The sequence below is a fragment of the Drosophila nasuta genome, chromosome X (genome assembly GCF_023558535.2).
Source record: "Drosophila nasuta strain 15112-1781.00 chromosome X, ASM2355853v1, whole genome shotgun sequence".
NCBI classification, from domain to species: Eukaryota; Metazoa; Arthropoda; class Insecta; order Diptera; family Drosophilidae; genus Drosophila; species Drosophila nasuta.
Genome location: NC_083459.1, coordinates 25,021,649 through 25,041,133, shown reverse-complemented (window position 1 = coordinate 25,041,133; position 19,485 = coordinate 25,021,649). Strand labels below are relative to the sequence as shown.

At 40.3% G+C, this 19,485-nt stretch overlaps 2 protein-coding genes across 5 annotated transcripts; one reads left to right on the top strand and one right to left on the bottom strand.

Annotated features, from left to right (window-relative positions):
* Positions 1–243: 243 nt before the first annotated feature.
* Positions 244–16,311, bottom strand: LOC132795518 (serine-rich adhesin for platelets). 4 transcript variants are annotated; one of them, XR_009633441.1, is made up of 7 exons: positions 16,166–16,311; positions 13,942–14,275; positions 8,608–11,654; positions 6,490–6,663; positions 5,107–5,395; positions 2,495–3,153; positions 1,565–1,639 (listed from the first exon to the last, which is right to left on the bottom strand). XR_009633441.1 is itself a non-coding variant. In XM_060806279.1 (7 exons), the coding sequence occupies exons 2-7, from the start codon at positions 14,249–14,251 to the stop codon at positions 1,629–1,631; spliced, it is 4,122 nt and encodes a 1,373-aa protein (XP_060662262.1). In that variant the 5' UTR covers positions 14,252–14,275; positions 16,166–16,310; the 3' UTR covers positions 1,565–1,628. The 4 variants fall into 4 exon arrangements, 3 of the variants coding, with proteins under 3 accessions (XP_060662261.1, XP_060662262.1, XP_060662263.1); XM_060806279.1 differs by having other exon boundaries at positions 2,863–3,153; positions 16,166–16,310; XM_060806278.1 differs by lacking the exons at positions 1,565–1,639; positions 2,495–3,153 and adding an exon at positions 244–1,125 and having other exon boundaries at positions 16,166–16,308.
* A 368-nt stretch (positions 16,312–16,679) lies between these two features.
* LOC132795569 (uncharacterized) lies at positions 16,680–17,698 on the top strand. Its single transcript, XM_060806365.1, has 2 exons — positions 16,680–16,840; positions 16,897–17,698. Exons 1-2 carry the CDS (start codon positions 16,809–16,811, stop codon positions 17,588–17,590), a joined length of 726 nt encoding a protein of 241 aa, XP_060662348.1. The 5' UTR covers positions 16,680–16,808; the 3' UTR covers positions 17,591–17,698.
* The last annotated feature ends 1,787 nt before the right edge of the window (positions 17,699–19,485 follow it).

The window sequence follows — 19,485 nt, the reverse complement described above, 5'->3', positions numbered from 1 at the left end:
ATGTATTTTTGATTTGATTTTATTCTTGACATATATATGTTTTTGTATTTTGTATGTATATATATTTTAATTATATCGGTTTATGGAATACAATTGTAAAAAATATTAAATAGACGCTAATGTTTATGCATGTAATATTTATGAGGCAAATGTTTACAAATTTTCGGTTTTTGCATTTAATGAGGGGAATAGTCTTTCGCTTATGGGTGGATTTTGGTGTTAAAAAAAAAGTTTGCAAGTGGGTTTTGTTTGCTTAATGCTTATGGTTTATTAATACTCCACACAACGGGGCTTTTTAATTACCAGTGGCTCAACCTCGGTGTTTACATGTTTTTTTTTTCTCTCTTTCTCTCTTGATTTTTTGTTTTCTTTTAAAGTACACAATCATAAGTATATTTGTTTAAATATAGTATGTATAGAAAAAAAAATAGGCTTGTAGATACTGCTTGCTGTATATATGGAATACAAATACAAAATGCACTTGCCACAAGAATACATTACAATCATAATAATAATAATTATAATATAATAATAATAATCATAATAATATATGTATATGTATGTAGTATTATGCCATATGTAAATATTTATATATATATAAAAAAAAAAATGTTGCAATTGTTTTTTTGTTTATCATTTCTGTTGTTGTACACATATCGTATTATTTTTGTTTTTGTTTAGCCCTACAACTTACAAAATAGTAATATATATATATATATATCTATAAATATATTATTATAGATAGATCAGTATCAGAGGCGAGGCGAGGCGATGGAGTCTCTCGATATCCCAGATCGATTCAGTACAATAAATCCGTCTTTTGGGCGCCCTCGCTATAGACAGACGCCAGCGGATATTCGTCCTCGTCTCGTGCCCCGTCATCGTCCGCCTTGATGAGACCCTCGCCAATGCCGACAATGCTGCCATTGCCATTAAAAGCTGCTCCTCCTCCTCCTCCCGATGCTCCACCACCAGCAGAGGGACTGCCATTGGTGCTGCCGGCGCTGCCAACGCTGCTGTTACTGTTGCTGCTATCGGGCGTCGTGTAGCGTGTCACGCCCAGCTGAAAGAGGCTGTCCATGGGCGAGGCCTTGACGGGCGTGTAGAAACCTAAAGCCGTGGAGCCTGCAAAATGGAGAATCTAATTAGTTTATGATTGCAATTGATTTGATTCATTGATTGATTGATTGATTGATTAGTGTTGGTTAGTGGCACAAAACGCTGAACAAAGTTTGTTGGTTAATGTGCAAATTGAAATTGAAAAATCAAGTGTGTGTGTATTTGCGTGTGTGTTCGTGTCTAGTTGGGGGTTAGTTACCTTAAGAAGTAATATGAATTGGCGATTAGTTTTGATTGGAATTGTTAGACTCTTCACCAACACCAGAAGCGGTCAGCAGCGGATTGGTTAGATTGCTTGGCTGATTGATTGATTGATTGACTGCATTTTATATTTCATTTCATTTTACAAATTTCTTGGCTTCTGTTTTATTTCGTTCTATTTTTTATCGTTATTTTTCTTCATTTTTTGTGGTTATACAGTTTATATATATATTATTATTTCAAAGTATTTTGGATTTGGATTTTTTTTTGGTTTTTTATTTTTTTGCTTAGCTGTCTGTTATTTAGATTTAAATAATATCTGCAAAAAGAAATTAGTATAAAACAAAAAGAGCACAAAACGAGGTTGTTGGGAGCATGAGAAAAATACAAAAGATCAAAATGAAAAAAGAATATCGCATTTAGTTGTATGTATATAAATATTGATGATGGATTGATTGATGATGGTTTTTACGCTACATTTTTACAGCTACTGCTAGGGATGCACTACAAAAAAAAAGACATAAAATGTGCAGAAATTGTTGCGTTGCCAGTTCGGTTGACTTGGTAACGAGTATTTACAGTTACATGAGGAGAATTGTGAGAGTGCGAGGGCGAGGGGAGAGATGCAGTTTTTTCTATTGGTTGCGTCAATGATGTCACTATCAAGTTAAACAGCAGAGCCAACTGATCAATCAAGGCGCAGGCGAGTACATGTGCGTAGTGACGAGTAACGAGTAATGAGTGACGATTAGCGACGGATTAGCAACAAAATACCACAGTGAGTGAGGAACGAGCTAGTTGTGGGGTCTTTTAACCAGGGGCCAATCAACGAGTAGCGATTAGCGAGTACCGGGAAAACTTAACGAGTGTAATTGGAATTTTAGGGACCAGTACCGCAATTGTGTAACCTTCAATAAAAAGCAGCGAGTCACGCTCAAAACTAACGAGTCGAGTTAGCAAATAGCGAGTAAATACAATTCACAATTATTTGGTTGGGGTTTTAAGGGCCAGTACCAAAGTCGAGTAACGAGCACAGCGAGTTACCATCAACAACAACTGCAATTAGAGGACCAAATACCAGAGCCTTGTATAACGAGTAGCGAGTAACAAGTAACGAGAGTTGATAGTGTGGAGGGAATATACGTTTTAAATAAAAGCAATTGCGCTTGCCTACGTTTTCGTTGACATAGTTAGACGGGAGAGTTGGAGACGGACGAGTTCAAGTACAACAACACACGATTGAGGATTTTGCTGACGACGAGTGATTGTTGGAAGGAAGGTATCACACATAGTATAGCGTGTTGCCTGGTATGCGTGCCTGCAGCAATGCTGTCGTGGCATTGGGTAGCGCTAGCGACGTGGACGTGGACGCAAAGGTGCTGCTGATGATGCTATTGCTAGGCAGACTGGTGCGACGGCGACTGGCGAGGGAGTTGGAGTTGGACGAGGACGAGCTGCTGATGCTGCTGTTGGATCGCTTGCTGCTGCTGTTCGAGGTGGTTGCTGCTGGTGCTAGTTGTGTTGATGGAGTTGCATATTTACTCTGCTGCTTGCCACAGAAGGAGGCCGCTTTGCGTGCTGGATGCGACGACGACGACGAAGGCTGCACTGCATCATTTTGTAGAAAGCAGGCGTACTGGGGCTTCAACAGCACCGAAGCTCGACGCCGTTGCGTTGGATTATTGCTGCTGAGACTGATGCTGGGCTTGCTGTTGACTGCGACGGCAAGTGGACGCGACGACGTCGTTGGCAATACCTTGGGCGGCAGCGGCGACGGTTCCAGCTCCGTCTCCGGCTCTGGCAAAATAATACCCCTCCCTAAACTTGGGTAATCTGCAAATATGCGTGAGGCTTTTTGTGTGTTTGTTTGTTTGTGTGATTTCTTTCAGGGATTGCAAATAAGAGTTATGCAGTTCATAAATATTGAAACAGGATAAATTTGCATTGCCAATTCATAGATCGAACTTAACTCTTATTTGTCACATTTAAAACTAATGACAACAGACGACAGCTGCGCTGTGTTTGGACTGTGCGGGGTCGGAGAAAAGATCTCAGGGTTCAAATCTTAGGGGGTTCGGATCTCAGGGTTTGAAAATCAGAGCTCAAATCCTTGGGTTGCGGATCTCCGGGAGGAATGGATTCTAGGAGAACTTCAGGTCAGGTCTGTAGTCAAACACCCCAAAACTAAGTAAAAGGACGGACGTCAAATAAGGGGTTGAGGTCTAAAGCATTTGGGGTTCAGATTCCAGGTTATAAAAGTCAGAAGTCAAATCCCTGGGTTCCGGATGTCCGGGAGGAACGGATCTTAGGAAAACTTTGGGTCAGGTCTATAGTTTTAACACCAAAAAAAAATATCAAAAGAGCGACGTCAGGAAAGGGTTTGAGGTCTATGGCATATGGGGTCAGGGAAGATAACTCAGAGTTCATATTCTAGGGTTCAGCATCCAGGTTTTAAAAGTCAGAATTCAAATTCCTGGGTTACGGATCTCCGGGAGGAACGGACTTTAGGAAAACTTCAGGTCAGGTCTATAATTCAACGCCAAAAACAAATGTCAAAGGAGCGACGTCAGGAAAGGGTTTGAGGTCTATAGCGTAAAGGTTGGAAAAGACATCTTTGGATTAAAATCCTAGGGTTCAGATTTCAGGTTTTAAACGTCAGAACTGAAATCCCTGGGTTCCGGAATCTGGATCTCCGGAAAAGTTTGGGTCTATAGTTTTAACACCAAAACAAATGTCAAGGAAGCAAGTCAGGTGGTAAGATGTTGAGGTCATTAGCGTATACATAAGGGGGCGTAGGGGACGACGGGTGGCGTGGGTGGAAGTGGAAGTTAGCTACGCACACCCACCTGATTAGCTGGCTGAGTTTGCGTAAGCTTTTGAGCAGTTGCCTGCCGTGTGGCAAGACGAAGAACTGCCAGGACTGCTGCACTCTGGGCCAACAACAGCAGTTGTCACAGTCGCCGCTGCCGTTGCTGCTGCTGCTGCAGCCGCAATGTGCAGCCCTGGCACTGTCCCTGGTCATGGTAGTTGGTTTGGCTGTGGGCGTGGCAATGGCAGTGGCGGAGACGGATTCGGATACTGCAGCAACAGCGGCAGCAGCAGCGACATCAACATTGTGGCCTGTGCTGTGCTTAATCGCTATGTTAACTGTAACAGTGGAGTTTTCGTTTTCTGTAAAGTGCAGAAATTTGTTTTTTTTTTCTTTTTCTTTTCGTTTTTGTTTTGTTTTGTAAAACTGTCTGTCTGGCAACGCAGGCAGGGCGGTAGTTAGAGGACATGCAAATGCTAAGGGCTATGAGATAGTGTGAGTGTTGTCAAAATGCTGATTGCTATGACACGATTGTGTAATTATGTATGTGCGTGTGTGTGTGTGTGTAACAATAAGGATGCTAAAAGAGAGTGTGTGTGTGTGTGATGTGGTGTGGTGAGTTTAGTGTTAATGTTTGACCCCCCCGCGACAAAAGTGTTAAACGATACAAACTCAAGAGAGCACAGCATAACTACAGTATGTATGTTTGTATGTATATAATTTGAAGACACACAGAACAGAATCAGAGAATTCAGAGAGATAAAATAAATAGAGGCAGACAGCGACAGAGAGAGACGGAGAAAGAGAGATAAAGATAAAGAGAGAATGATAGTGTGACGGGCAGACACGACAGGCAGCGATGTCGCGACGACGACGACGGCGGCAGGCAAAGAGCGCACATTTTTTAAGCCATGCTCACATGCATGCACACACACACATACATGTGTGTGTGTGTTGTGTTGAATTTGAAGACTTACCTAGTGGTAAATTCCCCAGCATGCCGCTGGTCGCTGATGTTTTCGTCGAGGATGTCGATGGCGTTGTTGTGGATGTTGGAAGCTCAATTATCTCATCGACAGTCACATGATGATGCTGTTGTTGTTGTTGATGCTGTTGCAAAATGAGCTGCTCCTCATAGAGCAGCTGATGATGTTTGTTCACATTGCCGCCATAGGGATCGGCATACGGTGGGTCATCAATGATCTGCGATGCCTCGGAGGGATATTCAAACGTTGACGTTAACGTATCGTTGAATTGTACGCGGAACTGTATCGAAATCGAGTTCAAGACAAACAAACACATTATTATTTGTTGTTATTAGCAGCAAAATAAAAATATAATAAAAAAAAACCTGTCGATATCTGTCCGATTGATGAAACGCACCCAAGGCCTCCTCCTCCCTCCCTTCTCTTACTATTGTTAAACTCACCACACACACCCCCCTCCCTCTCACCAACAATCTATTTAAGTCGCCACATAAGCCACTTATAATGCAGTTTGATTAATAATAGCGGCTGAATAAATAAATAAGTAATGATAACGCACAAGGAAATGAAAAACGCGACACATAAAAGTAAAACACTAACTAATGCACGACTATTGAAATACCCTCGACAAGTGCTAAAATCATGTTAAAGCATGTCAAATGCCGTGTTAACAGCTTGTTAACATCTTTTAATCTGAGCACCGATTACTAATGTATCGAAAGACGATAAACAGCTTCGAAACGAGACAAATGAAAGTGACTCAAACAAATTGTTTGCCCTTAATTGCAAAAAAAAATCAAGAAAAAAATGTGCGACATTAGCTTTTGCACTCAGTGCGAGTGAGATGGAGAGATTTGCACGATAATTACTGCTAATTGTTTTGACAACACTTTTTTGTTACCAGCTATTAAAATACCAAACGAAAGTGAAATGTGGGTCACACTCAGCATACCCTGTGGGCAAAGAAATATACTAGATATGTGTTATCTACTTATGCTACAGACACCACCGGAATGGTCAAGCATAAAATTTGTAGAATTCGAAGCCGTTTTTTTATTACACAAAAATTCTTGCAACGCCGACGAAAAATTATTGGAAGCCCAGTCAGCAACCAATCTTATCTTATCCTTTGCAAATACACAAAACAAAAAAAAATACCAAAAAAAAAAGAACCCACACTATCGGTAATCAAGCATGTGTGTGTGGTGGGGGGGTCCGATTAGTCACAGCCTACGTACTAAACCGATAGCGATAATCAAGCTTCAACATGTCGTTAGTCATCATATCATCATTGTATTGAGGTCAATCCCAAATAACGCATTTCCCATTTCCGCAAACAATAAATGAATGTTCTTCATAAGTATGTATACTCACCGATGAATCTTTGGCTTTTTGTCGAATACTCGACTTGCCATCGATCACAATATTTGCATTCTCGAATTCCACATCGCATGGTGATGGCGGGCACATGGAGTAGTCATCGTAATCGGTGTCTGTCGATGTCTCCACCGAGAGGTCGCCCAGCAACACGAAGCCAGGCTCATTTGGCTGTCAAAAAAAAATACACAAGAAAAACCAAAAACGTTTTTAAAAGGAATAACAGTGAGTGGTATGAATGAGCAGGGAATGGGGGGGGGAGCAGAGAGCAGAGTGGGACAAGCACAAACTGAATCACAGCTGTCCCATTTCTCGCCATGTCAGAAAACGGCAGATAATAATAAAGTTCAGGGCACAGATAACACAAAAAAAAAAACACATACAAAACATGAAGAGACCAACAAGAACAAGCACACAACAACACAACACACACACATACAAAGCAAAAAGCTACCGACCAGAATTGTACATCAAAAAAGAATTGACAAAATTGAGTTCAGTGCCGGAGAGAACGCAAAGAACGCACACAAACAAACATACATCAGACCAAACGAGTTTAACAGCTTAGGCCAAGAGAGCTTGCGCGCAAGCGGGAGAACGAGAGTGACAGAGAGAGCGAGAGCAGTTGAGTTTATTCAACATGGTTACTTTTTCAAAACAGCTGTGCACCCAAATGCGTTGTCCAACTGTTTCCCACTCCCCATTCTCTCCCCGCCATATACGGCTCGCTTTTCACCACAACAGCAGCGGCAGCAGCACTCCCCCCTTCCACCCTTTTGATTGCCATGCCTTGCGTTCACTGCTCCTGCTTCACCACGCAACAGTCTACGTACATACATATATATATATGTACATATCTTTGTCTGTCGCACATAGTAAATATGTACAAATGTATGTAAGTATGTTTGCATGTGTGCATATAGAGCGGCAGCAGGAAGCAAAGAACAAAACGAACAAAAAAAAATATCGCAACACATGCTTGACATATGACTGTGTGTGTGTGTTTGTAAAGAACTGGTTTTTCGCAATGCAATCGCAGGAGCCAAGAATTTGCCAATCGCAACATGTTTTAATATCAAACAAAGCAACTGCCATATGCATGCTATACATACATACATATACATATGTATTGTGAGTTGTGCATAAGGCAAATGAATCAGCTTGCATTTGCATAGTTTGCAATAATCGATTAATCGGCTGCGTTTCAATTGCAAGGTTGGAAAGAGCAACAACAACAACAACAGACGAACGTCAAACGTCAGGCTTGGAAGAGCGCATGCAATTTGCACACACACACACACACTTCCATAGATGCACATGCATGGAGCATCATCATCACGTCTTCTCGCACATTTTAGAAGGTCACGACGACGCCTAGCATAGTGTGTGTGAATGAGAGAACACGAGTGTCGTAAAAGGAATTGAATTTCAAAACTGTTTGCGTGTATATGTATGTGTATGTGTGTGTGTGTGCTTCCTACATGTCTAAAAGAACAATATATTGCTGATTATTATTGCCATATTTAAAAATGAAGGATCTATACACAACTGTAAATACAGCTGGAAATTGGAATTGATGACCATGGGAAAGCCCAAAAGTGAGTTGTGACATTCTTAACATATTTGCTGTTGTTCTTATTGTTGTTGCTGCTGCTGCTGCTTGAACTTTCCAAAATGCGCATGATCTCTTCCACGCTCTTTTCGACTCATTCTAGCTCTGCCTATGCCGCTCTCTTGACTTGAACACGCTCTCTCTCTCGTTCTCGCGCGCACAGTTGGTGGGCGCTTTTTTGTTTTCGTATTTGTTGTTTTTATACGGCAGCGAAACGAAACGAGACGAGAGAACACAAAAAAAAAACCACAAACAAAATGTGTTTGTATTTGGGGCTTTGTGTGTGTGTGTGTGTTTGTAAGGGGGGCTTGCAAAGATTAAGAAGCAAAATAATTCATAATGAAAATAAGCATGAATAATGCGCAACGGCGCCACATTCCAGGGGTGGAAAGGGGAAGGGGGGGTGAGTGTGGGTTGGGTGATTTTCTGCTGCTGATAACGAGAGTAATGAAAGCAAAACAGCTGCTGCTGCTGTTTGGTGAGTGTAAGGGAGATAGACTTACCTTTGGCAGTTCCCGTTTCCGCCTGTAGATCACAACGTCGCTTTCAATGTAGTCGGGCACCTCCTTGCTGCTCTTGGAGAAATTGAACACCATCGATGTGTTGTTATCCGCCAATGAGTTGCCATGTCCGCCACCTCCACCCACACCCCCCACCCCACCACTTGCTGTGGGCTGACGGCGTTTGCGCAAGTGTGGCCAGATCGGTGAAGCATTCGATGCCGCTGCAGCTGTGTCCGTTTCGCTGGCATCCTTGTTCGTATTTATCACGTTATCGAGACTAGGGTTGCCACCCCCTCCAGAGGCGGCGGCGGCGGCTAGAGCTGCTGCATCAGCGGCCAATGCGTTTGATTTTTTCATTTCATTAATGCGATTCTTTTCAATTTCGCGACTGGTTAATTGCGTGGATGATGAAGAGTTGTTGCTGTTGCTGCTGCTCGTTGCTGCTTGATTTAAGAGCGGTCGTATAACACCAATTTGTTTGGTCGTCACGCTCGTTGTTGTTGTTGTGTTGTTTATCGATAAGGAATCGTTGTTATCGGCGCGTTGAGGCAATTTTCGGCTGTTGATGTTACTGCTCGTCGTTGTCGTTGTCGATGTTACGTGCGCATTCTCTTGCAAGGCGCTCGCGAATGAACGCTGAACGCCTCCTCCTGCTGCTGTAGACGTCGTCTCTTCCAGCGACTGCGCTGCTGCTATTAACTTATCGCCGCCTGCCGCACCCAACTTAACGCCATTGCAAACCTCGTCAATGTTGTCGGCGTTGTGCTCATTACTATTATCAGCTTCGTCTCCGTCGTTGCCGTCGTCTTCGACTCCGTCTTCGTTGTTTTCGTTGTTCTCCTCCCCAACGTCTTCGGCTCCGACGGCGACGTCATCGTCATTGACTTTGTCTTCGTTGTTTTCATCGTCGTTGTCGCTGTTCTGATCGACGACGACGACGCTGCTGCTGACTAAGCGCTGTTGCTGTTTTGCACCCCCAATTTCAACTCCACCTCCACCGCCGCCCACAACAATTGCAGGCGAACCCACCTCAGTCTGTTGTTGTTGTTGCTGCTGCTGTTTGCGTGCCAACATTTTGCCAAGCATCGGCGATTCATAGTTGTTGGCATCCAATTGACGCGGTATTATATCCGGCACATTGTTGCCATAATTTGTCGATGAACGTTGCTGTTGTTGGTGTTGCGTCTGCTTCGGTGTTGAGGCAGCCAAAGCTCCACCCGGCAAACTTATCGAATTTGAACTTGAATTCGTATTCGATTTCTGCTCCTTTATTATCGATTTATAATTGGCCACCTTGCTGGCAACGCCGCCAACTCCGTTGCTGCGCTGTGCACTGCGCGGTCGCCGATTGGCGCTTGCCTCAAACATTTTCAACGTTTGCTTTACCAAATCGGGCGGCGGACGTTCGGTGTCATCGATTATCGAACTGAGACGCTTGGGGGGCGCTGCATCGGTGCCGCTGTGCAAACGTTCGCGTGCATTATTAATTTTATCCTCGATGGTGACCACATTGTTGCTTGACGGCGCAACTGAGGCGGCCATGTTGTTGTTGTTGTTGTTGTGATTGTTACTCCACGGTGACTTTTCGCAGAGTAAAGCTTCAACGCTGCGCGCTCGCTTCATCACCTCGTTGCCGCGTTTAAAGTGACGCGAACGCTGTTGTTGTTCCTGTTGCTGTTCGATTTGTTGTTGTTGTTGCTGCTGTTGGTGTTGTTGTTGTTGTTGGCGCAGCTGTTGTTGAGCAATGGTTACGCTTTTAATATAACCGCTGCCTGTGGTTGCAATTCCCGTTGGTTTCACGCCCAAAATGGGCGGCGGAGCAACAACAGCAGTTTTGCATTGTTTAACCGGCTCCTCGACATCAACGTTGTCATCGTTATCGACGTTATCGTCGTGATCGTTATCGCTGCGATCGAGCAGCGTATTGAGACTGGTCGAACGCTGCAGTCGCTGGCTCTGCTGCTGCGATTGCTGTCGCGTCGCCTCGCAGCGCAGCGCCAAGCTGAGATAGCGACAGCGCAGCTTCGACACAATGCCGGGACCGTAGCTTAAATCCTCGACGCCAACGACGACGCCGCCGTCGCTAACGACGCCAACGACGTCGTCGTTTTTCACATTGTGCTGATTGTGATGATGATGGTGGTGATGATGATGATGATGACGATGTTGGCCATTTTGTGTTGTTGTCTTTTTCATTTCTTGCATGGCGACCATTGTTGTTTTTACCGCTACTTTCGTGGGCGATGCAGCCAATTGTTGTTGTTGTTGCTGCTGCTGTTGATTTTGTATGAACTTGTTGCTCTGCAATTTATCGGATATTTTCGTTTTACAATTTTTATCAACAAAAAGTGTTGTTGTTGGCAAGATCGTTGCCGCTGCTTCAGCACCAACGCTCTGGCCAAGTTTGCATTTCGTTTGCAACTGATTTGCTGACGACGACGATGTTGCCGTTGCCGCTGTTGCTGCGCCGACGTCGCTGCTGCTGCCCAGTGCTGTTAATGCTCCAGTTGTCGCTGTGCTAGTTTCAACTTCACCACCACCACTAACGACGCCGCGAGAGCGCACTCGATTGCCGCTGCTATTCAACATATTCACCACCTCAACGTCACGCTCTCCGCACGCACGCTCTCTTTCACTCTCTCGCTCTCCGCGCTCTGCAGAGTCCAAATTTAGAATCTCTTGCTGTTGCTCCTTGCCAGTTGATTGACTTCTTGTGTTAAATAAACTTGATCGCTGCTTTGGTATTGGTGCCGTTGTTGTTGTTGTTGCTGTTGTTGCGGTTTCTGCTGAAAATGCCGCGGTCGCTTCTTTGCCTTGTTGTGTACTTTGGGATGATGCTGTAGTTGTTGTTGCTGCTGGAAGCGTTTGATGACCTCCAGCTCCAATAAAACATTTCTCAGACTTTTCCTCTGCTGTTGGTGAAGTCTTTAATGTTGTTGTTGTTGTTTGGCTTACATTTCGTTTCACATGCTTCTGTTGTTGTTGCTGTTGACTAGTTGTTGCTGTTGTTGTTGTTGCTGTTGCACTGGCGTCAGTCGCACCTGACTCTGCAGAAGCAGCGAAAAAACGAACAAAACACAAAACACACAACAAAAAAAAAAGCAAAGGTAAAGAAAAGAAAAGAAGAAATATACAATGTAGAAAAAGAAATGATGACAACAACTTTAAACTATGTGAATTGCTCAAGCTCGAAAACTAACTGTCAATGACGACGGACGAAAAAATATTATTATTAGTAAAAAGTCATAAATGGGGTACGAAGCGAATTTTCAGTGCCAATTATTAATTGATAAAGCGTCGTTGTTCTTCGCTCTTTGCTTTGGCTGCTGATAACCAAACGATTGCGTTTGTGTGTGTGCGTGTGTATCAGTGATGCCATTCTTAGCTATTTTATGGCTAGATCTAGCTGCTGATAACCAAGCGATTGCATTTGTGTGTGTATATCAGGGCCGCCACTTTGGCTACTTTATGGCTAGATATAACTACTTTTAGAGTGAGTCATTTTAACACTAGATTTACCAAGAAATTTGTATACCTATTTATACCAACATAAGTCATTTTTAATGGCTCGATAAAACTAGTACTAACTGTTGCATGTCTTGTTTAGATATTTTGTGGCTAGAACTAAGATGTATTTGTTTTTTCTATCAATCAATTTAATCGTTATCTCATTTTATGCCAAATTCTAAATTTTTGTGTGACTGTGATGTCAATTCGGCTACTTTCTGGCTACATCTAGCTACTTTTACAGTGAGTATTAACTGTTGCATGTTTAATTTAGCCATTTTGTGGCTAGAATTGAGATTTTTTACTAGATCTAGCTACTTTTACAATGTGCCATTAACTGTTGCGCGTTTTATTTAATTCGCTTATGTTTCTTAAATACTATTCATTAGCCACAAAGTCAGTTCTCAGTTTACTTTAACCAAATTTGATAAGATGCTATATATATATTATATATTTACATATATTATCTAAAAAATATACATTTATATTATTATTGATTATTATATTTTTAGTATTAGTGACCAAAAAGTGGCTTTGTCTATTATTAGTATTATATTTGCCTGGAAATAAAAATTTACACTTTTTTTTTTAATTATGTTTTTCCAGAAATTCACTTTAATTTTCAAAACTCTAAGTGCACTGCTGTGTTGTTATCGTTATCGACAGTCGATAGCACAACTCAGATGCGGCTGCTTGACAGTTGCAATAACATTTAACGAAACACAGCTGTTGATAATGATTATTTTTTTTCGTTTTCTGTTGTTAACGTGGCTAATTAAGCAGCAGCTGCATTTGCCACTTTGCACATTTGCGATTTCATGAATCGATATCGATACCTCGAAACATGAACAAACATGCACACGCACGCACACATACACACACATATTTGTCTTGTTCTGATAATTACTCAAGCGATCTTTTTGCTTTTGTCTTGCTGATAACTCTGCGGCGAACCGGTTCACAAGCAAAACTATTTGAAAGCTGTGTGTGAATTGATTTGAAAGGCGATGAACTACTTTCAAAAAACCTATGATCCGGCTAAAGAGTTCGATGCGCTTGAAATAATGCTGAACCGGTTCAGAAAGCGAAAGGTTATTATTGTGCTGTTAAAGACGGAGCTATGCAAGTAATTTAAAAGGGTTTAGGAATAGTTAAAGTAAATAAATAAATACCAAATACTGATTGTTACACCTACAAAAATACTTTATGGAAATGTTGTGAACCGGTTCATACCAGAAATAATCTATGGAAATATTGTAAACCGGTTCAGCAGCGTTTGAAGCAAGTTGCTCGCATGCTAGTCATGCTATTTCAAAAGTGGTGATCTACTTTTAAAAACCTATGATCCGACTAAAGAGTTTGAAACGCTTGAAATAATGTTGAACCGGTTCAGAAGGCAAAAAGTTTGTATTGTACTGTTAAAGACGGAACTATGGTGTTGATTTGATACGGTTCAGGAATAGTTAAAATTTTAGCTTAATACTTAATACTGCATATTACACCTATAATAAAAATACTCTAAAGAAATGCTGTGAACCGGTTCAGAAAGCGAAAAGTTTTTATATTGTATGGGACGGAGCTGTGCCAGTGATTTGAAACAGTTCAGGAACTGTTAAGATAAACAAAGAAATACTTTTTACTGCATATTACTCCCACAACAATACAAAAATACTTTTCAGAAATGCTGTGAACCGGTTCAGCAGCGTTTGAAGCGTGTAACTCGCATCGTAGTCATGCTACGTCATTGAAATTTGATATGCTGACTGAGACTGTGAGCTGAATGCATTCTAGTTTGCAGTTGCATAAGAGCATTTGGTATCAACTAACCTGCAGGTTCAGTGAAAGCCATGCAACTGCTGCTGCTGCCATCAGCTGTGGACGCTGTGGGTGAGCTGGCGGCAGCATTTGTACGTGCCACATTCGTTTTGCGTCGCTGTATCAAATCCTTCTTCCATTGCGGCATATCGGGCAAAAATCCAGCGTTGCCATTGCTTCCGCCGCCCAGCGGAGTTGTTGCCGGCGAACAATTTGAACCCGTCTCAACTCCAGCTCCAGTTCCAGCTCCGGTTCCAGTTCCCAGTGCCCCGAGCTCGGCAGTAAAATGCAATGAGGAACGTTTCGGTTGCTGTTGCTCCATTTTTGGCTAACGACGACGTTATCGCTGCAAATGATGGCATGTTATGTTAGGTTATATCTTTAGTGCATCCTCTTCTTCTTTTTGACCCTCTCCCAACGAAAAAAAAAAACAACAACGTATTTAACGTCTTGACCCAAACGCGCTACCAAAGAGACTGAAGCGTAGCTTTGGCTTGCAGACCTGTCAATAGCTCTGGCCCCATAAATGCTACGGAAAGGGTCTAGACGAACTTTGTATGAACTTTATTGATAAGCAAACTCTTCCATTAGCAAATTTAAAAATTCCCATTTATTTTTAATATTAAAATAATAAAATTTGCTTTTATTCCTCATTATTTTAATTAGGTCTGCATCAATATATCCTTTTTAAATTACAAGATTCTAATAATTTATTAATTTGAATTCAAATAATAATAATAATTTAAAATTCCAAAATTTGTTAATAAGTTTCACCTCTTTCAAACTTATAGTTTTTTTTTATGTAAAATGTTTTTGTTTAGTTTTTGTATGAAAAATTTAAAAAACAAATGCAATATTTTTCAATAAATAAATTTTGCCTAATAGAAATGAAACATTAAACAAATTAAAGTTAAATTCTTAAATCATTTTGTACATTTTATAAGAATAAAATTTAATTAATTTCTCAAGTAAAAACGAAAATTCAAGGTTACCATAACTTTTTATTACAAAATAATGCATAACAATTATTTTTTATTCAAGAGAAATTGAATTCTTTCAAAAGTTATTGAAAAAAGTAGAAAATTTTGAAATTTATTAGAATTTATAATTCTTTTATTTTATTTTTTTATCCCTATGCTAGAAGCAACAAAAACATTTCCTGAAGAGTATTCGACATGTCGACTTGGCTACGTTAGTTTTTGTTATCTTGCATTTTTGTTAATTGGATTAACTGTTGTTGTTTTTCAATATTTGCAAATGGCTGGCAAGAGACGAGGAACGAGGAAGCCGAAGCAGAAATTGAAACTGAAGCAGAAGCAGAAGAATGTGCTAAATATGAAGATATAAAAATGCAAGTGAATTACTTTTCATTTCATTGCGTATCGTTTGCGTTTCGTTTTGTTTTGTTTTTGCCGCTATCAGTCAAAACGATCGGCAGCGAAAGAGAGCGAGCGAGAAAGAGGATTGTTTGCTCAGGATACAGCGAGGCTAAAGTGTAAGCGGGATGCCGCTACACAGAGAGAGCGCGAGTGTCAAATTGAGAGCTGAGCTTAAATCATAGTTTTTAATATTGTCTGCATTTAATTGCGAGTGTGTGTCTGTATCTCTGTGGGCATGCCTGACTGTCTGTCTGTCAATGTGTGTGTGTGTGTGTGTGTGAGTAGTCAAGGGTGCAAGCAGCGTGAAACGGTAGAGTGAGTGAGAGGGAGAGAGAAAGGGCTGCAAATTGCAGACGAAGCATAAAATAAACAAGCGTTAACGCTGCGCTGCTGCTGCGCTCTGCACATTATCGATTTTTACAAGAGCTGCAAGAACTTTTGAGCCAACACACACACACAAACATCATGAATTAAAAATTAAATACACACACACACACATACACATAGATAATATACATTTGTAGCTTAATATGCATATGTATTGAAAGAGCACCCAAGTCTGACATTTCGAGTTGGGAAAGTGTCTAACACAACACCAACAACAGCAACAGCAACAACAAAAGCCGCACATTAACATGTTGTTTGACTGCGGGAAAAATGGTAAATAATTGCCTAGCCATTTTTTCTTTTTCATTTTTCACGACTTTTTCCTACACACTTTGTGGACTAAGCGTCCTTTTCTACTTCTTCTTATTCGTATTGTTGTTGTGTATCCTTTTGCCTTGCCCCTATGTTTATTTACTTCGGCACTAATAAACATAAACAAATTTGTTTTTTTTATGTTAAGAATTTCTTACTTTTACGTCCAATTTGAAGTGGTGGGATTTATGTTGTATTTGTGCACATAAGTCTTATAGTTGTCTGCGCATTTGATAATTTTTTATTAATTACTAATAAAATTAGTTTCGTCTCTAATAATTTCTATATACGCGCACTTTCTTTCACTGCACCCAAGGGTGACCGCAAGTCCGATTTCAAAATTTGCTACGTAAAGCCCACAAACATACCACAAAATATACTGCTTTCACAATTGACAGCTGGTCGCACTGTTCAAAGTATATTCGAAAATACCAGAGCTAGACGACAGTTATTAAAAATTAAAAGAACTGTCTGAATAAATTTGTATGTGCATTTACATTGTAGAAAAATTGTAACGAACAAAGAATATTTTCTCAGCGTTGTCAGATTCTGTCATGATATCCGTTTCTATTAAAAAATGTATGTACTCGTTGGTCACACTGCAGTCATTTGCATTTTTATTAATTTGGTATTTTTATGCATTGAAATTGGGATTTTTAGTTAGCGGAAGTGTAACCAAACCAGTAATGCATTTGTGGTATATTTTTTGATCGAATATGGTGTGGTCACACTGGACAGTATAAATCATTGCATTTCTGTAAGTTGTTTGTTGTTTTGTTTTGTGATACATTTGCAATTGCAATGAGCATTAACTGGATTAAGATCACCGAGCGGTAAGCGTAAAGTTAAATTGACTTGAATGCATTTATTTCTTCATATTGTTGTTTAGGGCACGCGAGGGCATCAAAATCATCAATGCACTGCCCTACGAAACGTTCACAACGGTGTTGCTCTATGTGCATCGTCAAATGAGCCCCTCGAGCAGCGCTGCCGCAAGCAGTGGTGTAGGTGGCGCCAGTGGAGCTGGTTTGCCAGCGCCCAGCATTACAGTGGGCACCAGTGTGACGACTACAACAACGGAGCGAGCTGGCAGCAGCACAAGCAGTGAACCAGAATATACGCTGGAGGAGCTGGAACGTTTGGTGGGCGTTCCGCGTGCCGACTTTCTGCTGCTGATCAAAACATTCTCGTATATTTTGCGTCGCATCTCCACGTTCATCATCAAGCCAAGTCATTTGCAGCGTGAGCTGCGCGAGAAACTCCAGCTGCAGGACGAGGCGAAAATCGATGCCATATTGCGACTGTGGGTGCGCCAAACGACGCCCATGATGAACAACTTGGCCAGCGAACGCTACGAGTCGAATGTGATTGAGGACATGGCATGGAAATTGAATGTTGAGATTGCCTCGCATTGCCAGCAACGGGAGAAGACGGCGCTGGCAGTGCTGCAGTTAAAGACGGGCGCCGGCGAGGATATTAATTTTGAGATGACGCAGCCGGAGCTCCTGCAGCTGTTCAATCAATTCGAACATATTCAGTCTGAGTTGGATGCAACGCTGGCAAATATGAAGGCGTCAAATTAGATTGTATTAGCTTTAGTTTCCTCATTTCTGTTGTGCCTAATTTGTAAGATAATGTATGTATGTATATTTAATTGTTATAAACAAAAAAGACGTAATTTAAATTGTAAATCGAAATTCTCGCTTTGAATCAGCCGCCAAATCATTGAGATGTCATCGAAAAAAGTGAAAGCTTGCAGTATATTTTAATCGATATTAATCAAAACTCAATCTATATTGGGCGCAAAATAAAGCTAAATTAAAAACGATTTATGTAGAGGATCTAAAACGGGCGAGAGTTTGTCAGATCAAAATCATCGCTTTTAATTCAAACATTAGATTGCCATCGATAACTGCTGGCTTGCAGTATATTCCAATCGATAAACAAAATATACTCTCCACTGCATTGCTAGTGATGCGTTAAAGGGCGCCAAATAAAACAGCGAAAGTGATTCCGTTAGAATACATTTGGTGAGTTTTGCGTTTTTAATATGCATTTTTCATTTTCATATCATAATTCTACTGATAAACATTACAAATAATTATTACAATGATATAGACGTGTGTGTATTTATATATATACGTATTTATATATGTATATATTGCATTTGCATATGTATTCCATTCATATATAGTCTATGCTTCTATGTATGTATATCAAGTCAAGCATATGTATGTGTATGCGTTCTCTACTACAGACTTGTTAGTTATGTGTTTGCATATGTGTTTTGCATATATGGTATGTATGACACTTTGTGTTTGTGTGTATGTGTGTGTGGGGGGGAAGGGGCAGTTTTGTTTTCGTTGTAAGTATTGCATTTTGTTGATGTGTAGTATTAACCTAGTCTAAAAGCATTCTATTGCACTGGCAAATTAATTTGACTACATTTTCTCTATTGCTACATTCTCATGTTTATTGTTTTACACACTTCCCTATTCCATGATTATGCTTGTCTGTGTGTGTGTGTGTGTGTGTATTGCTTTGGCACCTGCTGAGCACTAAAATGTAAATCAGCCATGTTGTATGCAAGTTCCGTTACTTATACATACAAACATACATACATATACAAGGCAAAAGAAATGTAAAATTTTTGTTTTTGTTCTGTTTGCTGTTTGTAAATGAGTATCGCCTTACAAAATGCGTTGGTCATTTGTTCTCTTCATGTTTGTTGTTGCTCTTGTTCTTGTTGTTGTTGTGCTGCTGTTGTCGGTGTACAGTTCGTTAAGCTAACAGCGTCTTGTGCTTTCAACAGTTATTGTGCGCTGTTAGCCATGTATTGTTTTTTCTCTCATCGTATTCGTTATCGTTAGATTATCGAAATCGATAAAAATTCAAATGAACGAAAAAGAAACACAAAAATAAAACGATGACTTTTAAATAAAATTCTATATATATTAATTATGTAGAAACAACATTAAAGTAGCACATACATACACAAAATTACACACATATACAAAGATACTGTTTACATATACAGTAAGTAAGATTTAATCGGTAAAAAGTAAAAAAACGGGGAATATGGTCTAAAAATTAATTCTTTTCTCTTTTGTTGTTATCATTTAAAAACTATGTAACTGAATTATTGCATTTGATTACATACATTTATATGTACATATGTATATAATTTATATATATATTTTCAAGCATTTCGGTTTAGTAGTTATTTGACGCCCCAATATCGGGCATATATACCCTAAATCTTCATATGGTATATATAGTATATATATATTTAGTATATATGTATATAAAAAAAACCATTAGCGCTTTTCATCAACTTCGTCGTTTTCAACTAACATTTAGTGTACAAAAATTGGAAGATACATACGATATATATATATTGATATCTATATATATATATATATATATATATATATATTTATGGTATATAGTGTATATATTGTATATATATATGTATAAT

Bases quoted from the DNA above. Each gene is read 5' to 3' on its own strand.
- LOC132795569 (XM_060806365.1), top strand. From the start codon at position 16,809: ATGAGCATTAACTGGATTAAGATCACCGAGCG. The intron at 16,841-16,896 runs GTAAGCGTAAAG...ATTGTTGTTTAG, and splicing joins TGGATTAAGATCACCGAGCG to GGCACGCGAGGGCATCAAAA.
- LOC132795518 (XM_060806278.1), bottom strand. From the start codon at position 14,251: ATGGAGCAACAGCAACCGAAACGTTCCTCATTGCATTTTACTGCCGAG. The intron at 5,396-6,489 runs GTGAGTATACAT...ATTTCGATACAG, and splicing joins AAAAAGCCAAAGATTCATCG to TTCCGCGTACAATTCAACGA. The intron at 1,126-5,106 runs GTAAGTCTTCAA...TCCATTTTGCAG, and splicing joins GCTGGGGAATTTACCACTAG to GCTCCACGGCTTTAGGTTTC.